General features: G+C 47.8%; 1 protein-coding gene across 3 annotated transcripts in view; it reads left to right on the top strand.

Moving 5' to 3' along the window:
• Positions 1-16,625, top strand: part of JPH3 (junctophilin 3) — a 113,632-nt gene that overhangs the window by 30,099 nt on the left and 66,908 nt on the right. For 2 of the 3 annotated variants that reach the window (XM_003431402.5, XM_039913521.1), the window contains one exon: positions 1,533-2,310. In XM_003431402.5, coding sequence (XP_003431450.3) covers positions 1,533-2,310 — 778 coding nt within the window. Of the gene's footprint in view, positions 1-1,532; positions 2,315-16,625 lie in introns of those variants that run through there. The other variant, XM_039913522.1, reaches the window with a different exon arrangement.

The raw sequence follows: 16,625 nt of genomic DNA, 5'->3' as shown, positions 1-16,625 counted from the left end.
CAGGCCTCCTCTCTCCTTCCCCATAGGCATAGATTTCTGCTCAAGATTTCAAGATTCCCAGAAGAAGATTTATCCCCTGGAATAACTTTAATGGAAATATCAGGAACCCAGATAGAACATAACATGTGGGTGTATGTGAGTCTCCAAAGGATTCAGGCCCTTTACACCTTCTTCTTCAGCTTTATTCTGTAATAAATGCGCCGAGGTAGTAAGCAGCCTGCAAGCTGAGACAGATAATGTAGTGTAAAAGATTAGTCTCATCGTTTACCTTTGTAAGAATAGCGTCTCCAGTGAAACCCACCAGGATAAAGGTTTCTCATTCCTCCAGCTTTAGGGAGAGTTTGGGCTGCTAATGATTTTCCTCCACGGATCCTAAAGTAGCAAGAAATCTCATGAAACTCCAGTTAGGCACTGGGCCTTGGGCCAACTAAGTTTTTCATTTGTATCCTGGAGAATTTGGGTCCTAAGTACCAAAACCAGTTGTCTTAGTACCTTGGTGACCTCCTTTGCCTTAGAGATTAAGATGATAACTACAGGCCCTAGGGAGGACTTAGGCTCACCTGGTAGGAGCCTATTACGGGAATTATGGCTGAAAAGTCGTCACTGGAAGTTTCTCAGCCCTCAGCAGGGTTGAGGAGCTAACATCATGATGACATAAAGTTGCAATAACAGAACACCACCCAGGAAAAGGAGCGGGCGGCAGATCTCTGTGGTTCACCCTAGTTAAGAGCAAAACTGCCAGAGTGTAGAAGGACAGGTGCAGGGGACAGGACAAGAGGAGCAGGGCCTCCTACTTCTTTCTGATTGTTGTGCAAGAGGTAGGTAGGGATGTGGGGAAGGTAAGGGCACAGTTTCAGTAAAGTGAAGGGAGTCCTGGGAATTAGCCAGATACCACAGATATTCCTGGCAGACATGCGTATACACACCCAGGCACACATGTTCTCACACACGCTCACACACCCTCCCTCCTGCCAACTCTGCATGTAAGCAGTTTACTCTCTGGCTCTCAGTTTTTAGATGTTCCATCTCTTGCCATGAGATTTTTCACTGTGCCCAGGGAATGTCATTGTTCATTGTTGTGTTGTCCTTTCCCAAGTGCTTAGTGCTCAACACACAGTAAGTGCTCAATAAATACAATTGAATGAATGAATTTTGCAAACATTAACAAAGGAAACTTCCAGACAAGTAGAGCTACCTGTATACATCCACCTCGGTTTAAACAACCAAGTAGGCGGCTATTTTTCATTCATTCAGCCAGTCATTCATTCAGTCGTATTTATTGAGCGCTTACTGTGTGCAGAACACTGTACTGAGGGCTTGGAAAATACAATTCGGCGACAAATAGAGACAGTCCCTACCCGACAAGCAATCCTGCCATGGCCCAGCCCTTTGCGATCGCCGTCCTGGTCCGGTGGCCCGTCTCCCCAGTCGCCATTCCTCCTGCCGGCCGAGCCGTAGGTGGCGACCCTCACCGTTCAGTGCTGGGGGCCAAGCCGTGATGCCAGCTCACTGTTTTGTCTTTGCCTCCCCAGGGACGTACCAGGGCCAGTGGGTCGGAGGGATGCGCCAGGGCTATGGCGTCCGGCAGAGCGTGCCATATGGCATGGCTGCGGTCATCAGGTCGCCCCTGAGGACGTCCATCAACTCGCTGCGCAGCGAGCACACCAATGGCACCGCCCTGCACCCGGACTCGTCCCCCGCGGTGGCTGGCAGCCCCGCCGTGTCCCGGGGGGGCTTCGTCCTCATGGCCCACAGCGACGCCGAGATCCTCAAGAGCAAGAAGAAGGGGTTGTTCCGGCGGTCGCTGCTGAGTGGGCTGAAGCTGCGCAAGTCAGAGTCCAAGAGCTCGCTGGCCAGCCAGCGGAGCAAGCAGAGCTCCTTCCGCAGCGAGGCGGGCATGAGCACGGTCAGCTCCACCGCCAGCGACATCAACTCCACCATCAGCCTGGGGGAGGGCGAGGCGGAGCTGTCCGTCATCGAGGACGACATCGACGCCACCACCACCGAGACCTACGTGGGCGAGTGGAAGAACGACAAGAGGTCGGGCTTCGGGCTGAGCCAGCGCTCGGACGGGCTCAAGTACGAGGGGGAGTGGGCCAACAACAAGCGGCATGGCTACGGGTGCATGACTTTTCCGGATGGCACCAAGGAGGAAGGGAAGTACAAGCAGAACATCTTGGTGAGCGGCAAGCGCAAGAACCTCATCCCCCTGAGAGCCAGCAAGATCCGCGAGAAGGTCGACCGGGCTGTGGAGGCAGCCGAGAGGGCGGCCACCATCGCCAAGCAGAAAGCGGAAATCGCGGCATCTAGGTAAGGGAGACGGGTTCCCAGAGGAACCGCGTGGCGTGGGCGGAGGGAGGGGAGTGAGGACGGGGACGCGGGACCCTCCCCCGCCGCAACACCGAGACCCTACGGAGCAGAAGGGCAAAGCAAGAGGGACAAGCGGGAAGAAGCTTGGCCCAGTGTGGTGCAGGCAGCTTCGAGGCCTTCGTTGTCTCTGGAGCTTGTCGGGAGACCAGGACGAGGTTGACGCTGGCATCGTTGAGTTCCCACCTGATAATGGCAGGAGAGCAGGAAGGTGACTGTGATAACCTTGGGGTGGAGGGCGGAGGGCTTCTTGAAATCAGGAAGGTGGGATTTCAAATGGTTCTAATGAAGTTATCTTGGAGATGGGTTGATTATTTGGTGAGAAGAAAGTGTCCCCTGAAGGATGATCATATAGACTTTCAGGACTTTCCCAAGCGTCAGGCAGACGGAAGCTCCATACTGTCCCTTTTAGTCACTTGTTCACTTCCTCTCTTCTTCCCATTCCCCTTTGCTGTCCGTTACCCTTTTCCCTTTTTTTCTTTCCTCTATCCTGACTCAGTCTTTAGGGTTTGAGGTTTGGGGAACAAGGGAAGGAGTGTTTCTGTGCCTGGGTGTGGGAAAGGTGTTCCACCTCCCTGATCCCAGGCTGCAGTGGGCATATCAAGTATCAACAGAAAGGGAAACACCTCTTCCCCACTGGACCGTCCGCTTCTCATCTGGGAAGCCCCCTCACCTTGCAGGATGTTGCCATTTCCACAGTTGGTCCTTACTCTTCCTCTGGAGTGGTGACTGACCAGAAGCAGCATGGCCGGGTGGAAAGAGCACGGGCCTTGGATTCAGAGGTCGTGGGTTTTAATAGAGAAGCAGGATAGAGCATGGGCCTGGGAGGCACGAGATTCTGGGTTCTAATCCCGGCTCCGCCACTTGTGTGCTGTGTGACCTTGGGCAAGTCAGTTAACTTCTCTGTGCCTCAGTTACCTCATCTGTAAAATGGGGATTGAGACTGTGAGCCCCACATGGGACAGGGACTGTGTACAACCCAATTTGCTTGTATCCACCCCAGCGCCTAATACAGTGCCTGGCACATAGTAAGCGCTTAACAAATACCACAATTATTGTTGTTATTAATAATAGTAATAGTCGTGACTCCACTACTTGTCTGTGTGTGACCTCAGGCACGCCACTTCACTTCTCTGAGCCTCAATTACCTCATCTGTAAAATGGGGATTAAGACTGTGAGCCCCATGTGGGACGAGGACTGTGTCCAATATTGTATCTACCCCAGCACTTAGTACAGTGCTTGGCAAATAGTAAGCACTTAACAAATACCATTAAAAATAAATGAATGAATGAGTGAATGGAAGAGCTATGACTGATCACAAGCAGCACTTGTGGCCTAGTGGAAAGAACATGGGCCTGGTAGTCAGAGGACCTGGATTATAATTCTGGCTCTGCAATTTGCCTGCTGTGTGATGTTGGGCAATTCACATAACCTCCCTGAACCTCAGTTTCCTCATATCTAAAATGGGGATTAAACCCTGTTCTCCCTCCCCCTTAGACTGTGAGCTCCATGTAGGATAGGGACTGTGTTAAATCGAATTATCTTGTATCTGCCCCAGAATTTAGTACAGTACTTGGTGCATAGTAAGTGCTTAACCAATAGTATTATTACCAATAATGACTGCGATGATGATGGTTATTATCGATCACATATTTTTGAGCAACCAAAAGGCACCACAGCCAGGTCCTTGGCACCCAAATTCCAGGGACTTTGGAATGACCACCCAGCCCGGCTTTCCCTTTGGTGGTCTGTCCACTGCTCAATACCTTCTACTGACTGACTCTCTCAGACTCTCTGAGGCAGTCTCTCTCACTCTCAGAAACCTTTCAGGACTAAATTCCATTCTCATGGAGACACCATCTCTCTTTTCTGTTAGTAACCATGTTCTGCCTCATCATGTGTCTTTTTCGTTGGGGTCCTGAGGTGCATTTCTTAGCTCTTCCCTATTCTGCCCACCCTGCCCACTATCCTTACCCCTAGACATTGCGGAAATTCTGTGGGGTTCTGTCCTTTGAAAAAAGGGGCACAGGAAGGTTCTGATTCTGTTTCCTCCTTCCCACCTGACACCTCCCTTTTCCTGGGCTACTTTCTGTCAGTGGGCATGACTCATGGGTGAGGAAGAGGTGGTTCCTGAGGGGCAGCTGTTGTCTGGGAGGAAAGCAGCTCTTCTTCCTTGGAGCTCCCCACCGCCATATTCCACTCTCCTCAGGGCCTCCTCTAGGACTCCCACAGGTTTACAGGTGTCACAGGAGAACTCACCAGTCAAAGTTAGACACACGTCACATCACACATCACAGCAGGGAGAGACTGCAGAAAGTTGCCTCCCTCAGAGACCGGAAGAACCCTTCGGGAGAGTTTGCATTCACCAAGGCCAGGAAATGCCATAGTTCTTCCACCACTGCCCCCCTTTCTAGATCTCTGACCCACCCAGAATAGTAATATTAAGCTTGAATTTAAACTGGGTTAAGCCAAAGAGGAAATAGCCTCAGCTCCCTGCTCTTGCCCTTGGAGCAAGCACTGGCGAGGCCTCTGCTGGCCTCAAAGACTTGGTGGTGGGTAGAATGCCGAAAAGTTCAAGGAAAGGGCTGAAAAGAAAGCTGAATCGAAGTTAACTGCACCATTCTAGGCTGTATCTCTAAGTGGGAAGAAGAAAGCGGAGAAAAGAGCTGGAGGATAGTGTGGGTTCTGCGAAAGTTGGGAGGAGATGTTGGTGACTGTCCCACTCCCCTCTTCCCTGTGAAAAACGCTTAACCCCACAGAAGACTGTTCTCATCAATAAAAGGACTTTAATACAACCCTGGTCTGCCCTGGGACTAGAGGGTTCTCTTTTACTGTTAATATTATTATGACCAATAATAAAAACAACAAACCTCTATAGCACATTTCTTCCCAAACTCAAGACCTTTCAGTTTTATGATCACATCCTTTTTTCCCAACATGTCTGTGGTGTACATGAGACAGTTAGTATTATCCCCATTTTACAGATGTAGAAATGAGGGCACAAAACCAGGAGTCATTCGGTTCTTTTTGCCCAATTCTGACGTCACTAGCTCACCCTTGAGAACTGATACAGTTAATGGAGAATATCCTAGACTTGAGGATGAGGATGACAGCTGGAGAAACCCACTTCCAACCCCACTTTTCCCATTTACAAAATGGAGGAGCAGGGGTTATATCTGAACTCTATCCTGCTTCCAGAGGACATTCCCCAATTGAATCTTTAAAGTTCTCTAAGATCAGATTATTATGACAAAGAGTACTTTAGCTGTATCTACTGATCATTTTGCTGGCAGCTAAAATCTGGCTTAGACTGTGGAATATGCATGCACCGGAAGACATCTGATACATTTGGACTAAGTAATAAGTAGTCAGAGAATAAACAGAGAGAGCTGCTCTCATCAGGTTAATGGCAGCTCATAAATTGTGATGCATGCCAACCCCACACCACCCCATCTCAACCCTCCCTAGTCTCTCTTTGAAAACCTTCCCTCATTCCATTCTTCATAGAATCTTTGAGAGGCAACCATGGAGAGAGGTATTTACTACTTATTTGTTCAGAACAATGTGATCCGGAGGCAAATGAAACTCTTCTTTCTGCAGCAATGAAATGGACTGATACAAATGGTCACGACAGATGTACCGAGATAAGTAGCAGGCTCTCAAAATCTGCCTCTATGCCTGAGTCAGAACTCCTCCCGTCAGTGAGAAAGCAGGATTGGGGGTAGGGAGGATGACTGGGAGAGAGCCTTTTCCTCCCAGAATATCCCAGGATATTTCCATCAGAGCCCCTCAGCCATAATCCAGGAAAAGGATAGAACCGAGCTGAATATCCTCATTATTTTCTCAATGAAGTCTGAATAAAGAATGTCCACAGCCCAGAGTCAGTTGCCCAAGAGGGCAAAAGCATATACTAAACACTGAGATCACTCATCTGTGGCAGAAGCAACAGTGAGACCTTTTCAAGACTGGGAAGCAGTGTGGTCTAGTGGAAAGCGCATGGGCCTGGGAGTCAGAGGACCGATCCCATCTCTGCCACATGTCTGCTCTGCAACCTTGAGCAAATCACTCTTTTAACGTTTTTTTGTTTGTGTAAATGAGTTTTGTTAAACACTTACTTTGCGCTAGGCACAGCACTAAGCCCTGGGATAGATACAAGATAGTCTTTGTCTCACATGGGGCTCACAGTCTTGGTCCTCATTTAGTAGGTAAGGTAACTGGGGCACAGAGAAGTTAAATGACTTGCCCAAAGTCACACAGCAGATAAATGCCATGGTCAGGATTAGAACCTAGGTCCTCTGATTCTCAGGCCTGGGCTCCTTTCAGTACGCCATACTGCTCCTCTGGCTAGACAAGCAGCGTGGCTCAGTGGAAAGAGCACGGGCTTTGGAGTCAGAGGTCATGGGTTCGAATCCCGGCTCTGCCACTTGTCAGCTGCGTGACTGTGGGCAAGTCACTTCACTTCTCTGTGCCTCAGTTACCTCATCTGTAAAATGAGGATTAAGACTGTGAGCCCCACGTGGGACAACATAATTCCCCCGTGTCTACCCCAGTGCTTAGAACAGTGCTCTGCACGTAGTAAGCGCTTAACAAATACCAACTGCTGTGTAAAATGGAAATCGAATTCCCTTCCCTCCAGTTTAGATTGTGAATTCCATGTGATACAGGGAATATGGTCAACCTGTTTCTACCCCAGCACTTAGGACAGTGCTCGACACATAGTAAGCACTTAAAAATGTCATTAAAAAAAGAGAACAGTGGGTCTTGGTCCATAATAACCCCCTAGAGTTGGGATGTTGGATTATCATCGGTGAATCGAGTATTATATCTCCAGCTCAGAAAACACTGAACAGAAAAAGAGAGAAAAAGCAAACAGCCCAGCTGAACTTGGCTGGGTCTGTCCTTCTGGTTGGAAGGCCAAATTGGCTTCGGCTTCCGGTCCCTTTGCTGGCCCGAGTCTTCCTAACCTAAGCCGTATTAGAAGCCATTGTCTTGTTCTAATGTAAATTACCTCATCCGAATACCATTATGCCTTTCGATCTGGGGCTGCAGCGCCCTTGGTACTGGTGGATTCGGGGAACATGATGGATCTAGTTTGAAAGGCCCTGGAGTTCGATGAGCTATGAAACGTCAGTGCTAAAGAGACTTTCATTAGCACATGGCATTTAAGATTAAGGTCTTTTAGAAGCAGGGGTGGGCGGGGGAGACGAGGTAGAAATGGAATTCCTATTTATGATCCCTCTCCAATTCCCATCTTGCCCTACAGCTGTAACTGGGAGATGGGAAATGTTAGGCCGGAACAGAGGAATATGGAAGCTATAATTATGGCATTGATTAAGTGCTAATTATGTGCTGAATTCTGGGGTAAGTACAAGGTTATCAGATTAAACACAGTCCCTGCCCCACACAGGGCTCAAAGTCTATTATCCCCATTTTACAGGTGCGGAAATGTAGGCCTAAAGAGGTTAAATAAATGGTGGTATTTGTTAAGCGCTTACTGTGTGCAAAGCACTGTTCTAAGCACTGGGGGATACAAGGTGATCGCATTGTCCCAGGTGGGGCTCACAGTCTTCATCCCCATTTTACAGGTGAGGTAACTGAGGCACAGAGAAGTTAAGTGACAAAGTCACACAGCTGGCAAGCGGCGGAGCCGGGATTAGAACCCACGACCTCTGACTCCCAAGCCCGGGCTCTTTCCACTGAGCCACGCTGCTTCTCTAAGTGACTTGCCCAAGATCCCAGAAGAGTTGGGACAGAACTGAGATAGAACTCAGGTCTCCCGACTCCCAGTACTGTGCCCTAAGACACACTGCAATTTAACTCCAAATATTCTCTCCCTCCCTCCTACAGGGATAGAGATAAAAGGGGCTGGACCTCCCTACTTCTCAAGATACTTGGGAATCTTAAGGTGCTCCAGGATAAGGAACAAATCAGGAACAAATCAATGATCAGGAGGGTGTAGGAAGAAAGAGATTGATAACAGTTGCTTCTTTTCTGGATGAGTCACAAAACCTCGGTCCCGGCAACCATGTCATTCATATAAAAATCCCATTGTGTGTTATTCTGCCCAATTGTGGGTGATTTCTGAACTTCTGAGGCAGGTCCCTTATCGTTGACTCCCTTGTGCGAGCTCACATGGGCCTCTTGGCATGTTCGTCCCCCTCTGGACTGTCAGCTCGATGTGGGCAGGAAAATTGTTAAATTGTTGTGTTGTACTTTCCCAAGTACTTAGTATAGTGCTCTGCACCCACTAAGTGCTCAGTAAATATGTTTAGATTGATTGATGTTCCCAGAGGCCTTCTATGATTAAGTCAACTTTTCTCTGACCCCTTTCCCCCCTGCATTTGGTGCTCTACCCTTTGGACACTTGGCATTCATCGCCACTCTCAGCCCCACAGTATTTATTGTACATGTTAGTAATTTATTTATTTATACTAATGTCTGTCTCCCCCAGTAGAACCTAAGCTCCTTGTGGGCAGGGAATGTGTCTACCAACTCTCTTGTACTGTCCCCCCCAAGGTCTCAGTACCACAGTGCTCAGCACACAGTAAGTGTTCAATAAATACCACCCATAGACTGAATGACGTTCCACCTACTGAGTTTAGGGGAGCGTTACTGAAATGTTTAACCGGAGGGAAGTGGCGTCTGTTCCAGCTTCTGACTTGAGAATGAAGGTTTGCGGCTGAAGAACAGCAGTGATCCACGAGTGAGCTGTCTCTACGAGGGAAATGCTTGGGGTGCATGTAGGGAGCAGAAGTGTGGCTGCCACTGTTATCCTGTAGCCACTGCCTCAGTTCTTTAAACAGATGAGTGCGGGTTGGATGGAATAGCGTAAAGATGCAGCATCTCCCTGAGGAGATGAGCCCTAGAGGAAGAGGTTGAGTGTTTCTAGGGTCATGACCCAACAACGGGGGGGTGATGCTAAGGACATGATCTGAGTCAGGGAGAGAGATCTTGTGTGTCAAGTTCTGTGACTCAGAAGAATCAGCTTTGACTTCATAGGTTGCTGCCCACCCTTGGTTCCCAAATGAACGAAGCGTCAGACAGAGCACCAAGAAGTTGATGGTTTCACTCACTATTCATGAGGATTCTATTCATAGTCTCTCTGCCTAAGGAGGGTCTCTGCTCAAATATGCCCTGGGTGGGGGTTTCTATTTTTAGTTCATCTCCTGCCCACTGCACCCTCAGATTGCTAGATTCTTCTTTCTGTGAAGGATTGCTCTCCGACTTGCCAAATCTGAAAAATACACTGCACACCTTTCCTTTTCCCTTTCCCCTGATGATGGTGTGTTCATTCATTTTGGAGGGGTGAATAATAATGATAATAATTATAGTATTTATTAAGCACTTACTATGTGCCAAGCGCTGTACTAAGCCTCAGGGTAGATGCAGGATAATCATGTTGGACACTGTCCATGTCCCACATGGGTCTCACCGTCTTATATCCCTCTTTTACAGATGAGGTAACTGAGGCACAGAGAAGTGAAATGACTTGCCAAAGTTCACATAGCAGGCAATGGTAGAGGCGGGATTAGAACCTAGGTCCTCTGACTCCCAGGCTCATGTTCTTTCCACAAGGCTATAATGCCTTTCACTGATTGCCTCCTACCTCTTGGCCAGGCTGAGTGCATAATGCAAAAGTCAGTGAGCTATATGTTTTTTGGTTCTGCACTCAAACAGGAGAAGAAACCAAGCAAAAGTTGAAGGCTTCGAGAGGAGTCCCTGGAGAATTGAAAGGCTTGGGGCCAAGCTGGAGGAAACGGGAACTAATAATAATGATAACAGTAATGTAATATTTGTTAAATACCAACTTTGTGCCAAGCACTCTACTAAGTGCTGGGGTAATAATAATAATAATATTGGTATTTGTTAAGCGCTTGCTATGTGCAGAGCACTCTTCTAAGCGCTGGGGGTAGATACTGGGTAATCAGGTTGTCCCCCTTGGAGCTCACAGTTAATCCCCATTTTACAGATGAGGTAACCGAGGCACAGAGAAGTTAAGTGACTTGCCCACAGTCACACAGCTGACAAGTGGCAGAGTGGGGATTTGAACCCATGACCTCTGACTCCCGAGCCCGGACTCGTTCCACTGAGCCGCGCTGCTTAGATACAAGATAATCAGGTCCCTCATAGGACTCATAGACTAAATAGGAAGGAGAACAGGTATTGGGTCCCCATTTTGCAGATGAAGGAACTGAGGCACGGAAAAGTCACGTGACTTGCCCAAGATCACACAACCGGTATATGAGAGATTAGAACCCAGGTCCTCTGACTCTCAGGCCCCTGCTCTTTCCACTGCTTCCCCAACTGAAAAGCCATATTGCCTAATGGCTAGAACGTAGGCCTGAGCATCAGAAGGACCTAAGCTGTCATTCCGGCTCTGTCGCTTGTCTGCTGTGTGACCTTGCGCAAGTCACTTCACTTCTCTGGGCCTCGGTTACCTCATCTGTAGAATGGTAATTAAAACTGGGAACCCCATGTGGGGACATGGACTGTATCCAACCTGTTTAGCTTGCACCTACCCCAGCGCTTAGTTCAGTGCTTGGCACTTAAGAAAGCACTTAAGTACTATTAAAAACAACAAATGGTTGTCTCTGACTGATTTCTGTGAGTAGGTTCCTGCTCCCATCCCATCTCACCTTGTCCAGCACCATCTACTCCAGTGATTCTCAGGCGGGCTAGAAGGCGTCAAGAGTATTTCCAGCATGCAGAGCTGTCTCTCACTCTGCCAGTCATTTTCCTTCTGGGAAGACAAGGTGCCTGGAACCGCATAGATTTTGGCCCCTCGAGGCTCCGTGAAGCTTTCTTCTTCCTACACCTCTCACCCCTTTCTCCCTTCTTCTCGCACTCAGGCTTGCCCCTGTTGACAGGGTCAGGAGATACAGCCGTCAGATGTGATTAGGATCAGGTCCTGATTCTCTGTTGCCCTTATATCGGACTATGCTCCTTGTCAGGCTGGCTAACGGGGGGGGGGGGGGGGGGGGGCCTCTGAGTGATCGTGCGAGTAACATTTCTGCCTTTTCCCCAGAAGAGGTCCTGGAACGACGAAGGAGATGAAGAGCAAGCTCAGGGCCACAAGCATTGAGGAGACTTCTAGATCACTTGATTATAGATTCCGTGATCTGAAAGGAATCTTGGGAGGTCGTCTAGTCCATCCCTGTCTCCCGCAAAGATCAGACCTCATTTTTAAAGAAGGAATTTCCACAACGGCCCTCCATGATCCAGTCCAATATCTAATACATTTCACTGCCAGGAGAGTCTTCCTTTTAGTTAACCTAAATCCCTCACGTTTAAGCCCATTTCCCTTCGTTTTCACTGCAGTCAAAGAACAGCAGACCACTAAAGCAATACTTAATCTCCTCTCAGCTTTCTCTTCTCCAGGTCAAAGCATCTTCACTCCTTTATCCTACACTTCTGTTGTACATTCTACATTCCCAAGTGCTTAGCTGAGTGCACTGTACCCAGGAGGCATTCAATAAATACCATTACTATAATGACGACTACTACTGGGCCTTGTTGAGTCACAGGCCAGTCAGTCAGGCTGAAGTTTCTTGGGTAGAGTATCCCCAGCATGGGTTCCTCTCTTTAGCAGCTGCTCTTTCAGCTGTTTGCCCAAGAGACAAGTCTCCTCCCCCAACTTAGGCCTCTCGTGAACAAATCTCCTTAGACCGAATTACAGCAGAGCAGAGCCATGCTCCCCAGTGTCCTTGAGGGAGAACGCCGGAGAAGCCGTTCAGATCTCTGAACCCCACGTCTTTCTTAAACACCCTATAATCCAGCTGCGGGGGGAGTGGGGAATCGGATCTTGTCTCAGGAAGCAGAGATGCTGCATCAGTTTGCCTCGGGGCTGAAAAAAGCTCGTCAGATGGAAGGATCCATGGAGATTTAAGAAAAATCAAATAGAAATCTTCGTACCCATTATTCACTCTACCTTTGTCTAGTTAACCTGATTTCCCCCAGTGTCTGAGTCCCTCTCTGGAAGTATGCTAGGTATTCGGGAGGGAACATTAACTCTTTCGGGTATTATAGCTGGTATTACTTTGTACTAATTCAGGTATATTCAGGTTTATTCAGATATTAGTTTATACTAAATATTGAATGAGTTAATAGTATTGATTAAATCCTACTGAAGCAGAGTTTAGTCAGGTATTAGTTTATACTGAATACTGAATGAATTAATAGTATTGATTAAAACTTATTGAGAGCAAAGCATTGAACTACGCTCTTGGAAGAGTACAGTAGCGATGGTGGACTTGATCTCCACCTTCAAGGAGTCTAAAAATCAGAATTACTATCATTATTATGTGTGTGGAGAGGGAAGGGGGAAAATATCAAGAATGAGACAAAGAAATGCTTCTCCGGTGTGTTCGCTCTGGTATGTGACCTGCTCTTTAGTCGAGGGAGAAGCCAGTCCTTCAAATTAATCGGTGCCAGAGTTAATAAGGTTAATCGAAACCAAACCAAACGAGGTTTGGCTAGTTCAGAATGAATACTCCCAGTTCTATCAGTGATTCTGTCTCTTTTTTTCTTGATTCCCCAAAACAGCCTTGATTTGAATGACTGGCTGGTTTGGCTAACCGATAATTGCTTTTCCTCATAATAGACTATTCTGTAGAAACAATTCAGTTGTGTCAACGGAGGCCTCGAAAACCAAATGCACCTACCTAAGCCGCTTACTATGAGGAAGACAAATATGCTGTAGGGAAGGAAGACTCCATAAAGGGCTGTATTTGGTTGACTAGACTGGCCTTCTTCCCTGCTTAAATTTCTGTTTTGACATTAACCAGGATGAGGCCATGCCTGCTCCATGCCCATCTGTGGAGTAAGAGAGGGCAGCCTGGGCTGCTGACTAATTTGGATGAGACAGCTCTACGGGTCCGAGCTCATATATCCCAAGGAGATTGCCAGCCACTCATTTGCCCGGGTGCCAGCCTGTCTATCTGGGCATCAGTCCAAATGTTTGACTACCTATTTCCCTCTTCTGCCCTGGGTCTCTGCTTATCCAGTTTGCATTTGGTTCAGAACCAAATCTTCAAACCACCTTCCTCACCCTGAACGAATGGTTGGGTGATCTGTGGGGCGGGGACAGTTAACACTAGATGACCACTTGGTGTCCTTGGCAGCCCTAGGGTTCTTTCATTCAATGGTTCTACTCTGGTGTTACAGAACCAGGCAACTGGCTTCTTCCTATAGGCCCCTACTTTTTATGGTATTTTTAAGCACTTACTATGTCCCACACACTGTACTAAGTGCTGGGGTAGGTACAAAATAATCAGGCTGGACACACTAAAAGTCCCACATGGGGCTTTCAGTCTTAGTCCCCATTTTAACAGATAAGTTAACTGAGGCACAGAGAAATTAAGTGACTTGCCTGAGGTCACAAGAGCAGACAAGTGCAGAGCTGGGATTTGAACCCAAGCCATCTAGAACCGTCCTTACCGAGACTGTGAGCCCCATGTGGGACTGAGCCTGTTTCCACCCTAATTATCCTATATCTATCCCAGCATTTAGTACAGTGCTCGGCTCATAGTAAGCGCTTGACAAATACCACAGTTAATTAGCTAAGCCCCAGGCTCCAGATTGTTATTCTCTGAGTCAGTACATCGATGCCAACTGAAAAGTGACATGTCAGAGTACCTTACTGAGCAACCAGGCAGATTTGAGATTCAGCACATCAGATGCACTAGGGGTTAGTAGTATGAGAGAACCATTGGGCACAGCTTAATGGTGGGTCCCTGGGTAAGGGGCAGATCTAAGGATCCAAAAGATGTGTGTGTTGGGGTTGAATGGGCCTGAAGTCATGGGTTGAAAGTTCTGACTTTCAGGGGAGAAAAACTGAACGCTGTGTTACTGCAGATGGAAATGGGTACAAGTAAAAAATGTCAGGGTGGGCCCAGTGAAAAATGGGGTGGAGGGAAATATGATCAGCATGATTCATTTCCTAGAAGCTCTCAGTCTGGGGAGTGGGGAACTGGGTGGAAGGCTGGGGCGGGGCGTTTTTGTTGGCACTCTGCTGGGATGCTGGTGGAGCCAGCTGCAGCCTCCTCAACCCTCTCCCTCCTCCTCCTCCTCCTTCTCTTCTTCCTCCTCCTCACCGCCACCTGCTACTCTGTGCCTGACAGCGACACCGCAGTGTGTCCCAGCCCGGATCATCTGTCTGATTTCTAATCACAGACTGTTGGAGGCTTGCAGGGAAGTCTTAAACGAACAATGCAGTTATTCGGTGCCTACTGGCGCCGTGGCTCGGCCTGCCCTCCCCGATCCAGATCTGCTAAACCGTCTTAATCTAATGATCCCTTTATTAGTTATTTACCCAGTGGGGTTATTGCCTCGGTGGAATAATTACATGAGGCAGCAGAGTAGGGAACAGATTACTGAGCAGCCTCCATGGCCACAGTAACCTTTATTATTACCTATTATTGATGTACTCAATGTCTTGCTGTAATTAGCACGCAGATCAGGCACATTCTTGCCCACAGAGCTAGCAGTCGAACTGCTGAAGACTTTCTGTCACTGCATGAGCCTCCTGGCTTCATAGGATCTTGTTCCTTGAGGTCGCTGAGGAAGCTGACTCTCTGGGTGCTTCATTCAATCCATCAATCGCATTTATTGAGCCGAGAGCCCCGGATTAAGCACTTGGGAGAGAACGATAAAACGGAGTTGGTAGAAACGTTCTCCCACGATGAGCTTACAGTAGGGGGGGAGACGGACATTAATATAAGTAAATAAAGTATGGATATGTACATAAAAGGATGGTATTTGTTAAGCGCTTAATACATGCCAGGCACTATACTAAGCACTGGGGTGGATACAAGCAAATCTACACAGTCCCTATCCCTCATGGGGCTCACAGTCTCAATCCCCATTTTACCAGATGAGGTAACTGAGGCACAGAGAAGTGAAGTGACTTGCCCAAGGTCTCACAGCAGACAAGTGGCGGAACCAGGAATAGAATCCATGACCTTCTGACTCCCAGACCCTTGCTGTATCCACTACACCATACATAAGTGCTGTGGTGATGAGGGAGGGTTGAATAAAGACTGCAAATTCAAGTGCAAAGGTGACATAGAAAGAAGTAGGAGAAGAGGAAATGAAGGCTTAGTAGTTAGGGAAGGCCTCTTGGAGGAGATGTGCTTTTAATAAGGCTCTGAAGGTGGGAGAGTAATCGTCTGTCAGATATGAAGAGGGAGGGTGACCCAGGCCAGAGGTAGAATATGGGTGAGGAATTGGTGGTGAGATAGATGAGAATGAGAAACAGTTGAGTCGTTTGGCCTTAGAGGAGTAGAGTATGCGAGCTGGGGCAGGCTGCTGAGGGAAGTGAGTTGGGGGAAAGATGATCGCCTGCCCTTGAGACAGTGCTTTAGTTTCTTCTGTAAAATAAGGATGAAATACCTGTTCTCCCATGGCTTTCGCCTATGAGCCCCATGTGGGACAAGGGCCCTGATTTGATCATCTTGTATCTACCCCAGCGCTTACCGCATAGTAAGTACTTAACAAATACTATTGTTATTGTTATCATTATTGATCAGTCAGTCATATTAAACACAAACTGTGCAGATCACTGTACTAAGTGATTGGAAGAATACAATATAATAACAGGATTGGTAGACACATTCCCAGCCCACAGTGAGCTTACAGTCTAGAAGACTGTTATTATCATTATTATCATTATTATTTTAGGAATTCTGTGAGGCGGACAGCTTGGTGAGTGCTGCCTGGGGGACTGTTCACCAAAGACCTAAGACCACAGGTCAGATTGGTCAAAGGAATAGGTCTGGGAGAGCCTAGTGGGTGGGAATAAACTGGTGTTGAATCAGAGATTCTGTTTACATGGCTGTTCCTGTGTTTCCTCAGTTTGCCTCTTGGGCCACCTCTAGCCAGACACTCAAGGAAATGGGAAGAGGCAATATCGCTGAAAAAAAAATCCCCAGTAACCAGAAACATAGTTGCTCTCTTAGCCCTAATCTTTTCTCTTCTGGAAGAAGGAAGCTGGCCTGATCTGGGATATGAGAGAGAAGAATCCTTTGACTTTCCTTTCTTTTCCTCTTCCTCAATTTTCTCCTCTTTCTCTTATTCTTTCCTCTATTTGTACCTTTGGGCCTGCTGGACAGTGCTCTGGGAGAATAGCAACAAGAATGAAAGCCCTATTCATCCATGAAGCATCTTCTCATGCAATTTGAGCATCTCCCCTTCCTTAGCTCAGGCTTACCTTTTCCACCATCCCCTTACTTTCACCTCTCACCGGTGTGTGTCTTGTAGC

This window comes from Ornithorhynchus anatinus, chromosome 11 (genome assembly GCF_004115215.2).
Source record: "Ornithorhynchus anatinus isolate Pmale09 chromosome 11, mOrnAna1.pri.v4, whole genome shotgun sequence".
Lineage (NCBI taxonomy): Eukaryota > Metazoa > Chordata > Mammalia > Monotremata > Ornithorhynchidae > Ornithorhynchus > Ornithorhynchus anatinus.
The sequence above is the reverse complement of the archived record's forward strand: the minus strand, read 5'-3'. Positions and strand labels throughout refer to the sequence as shown.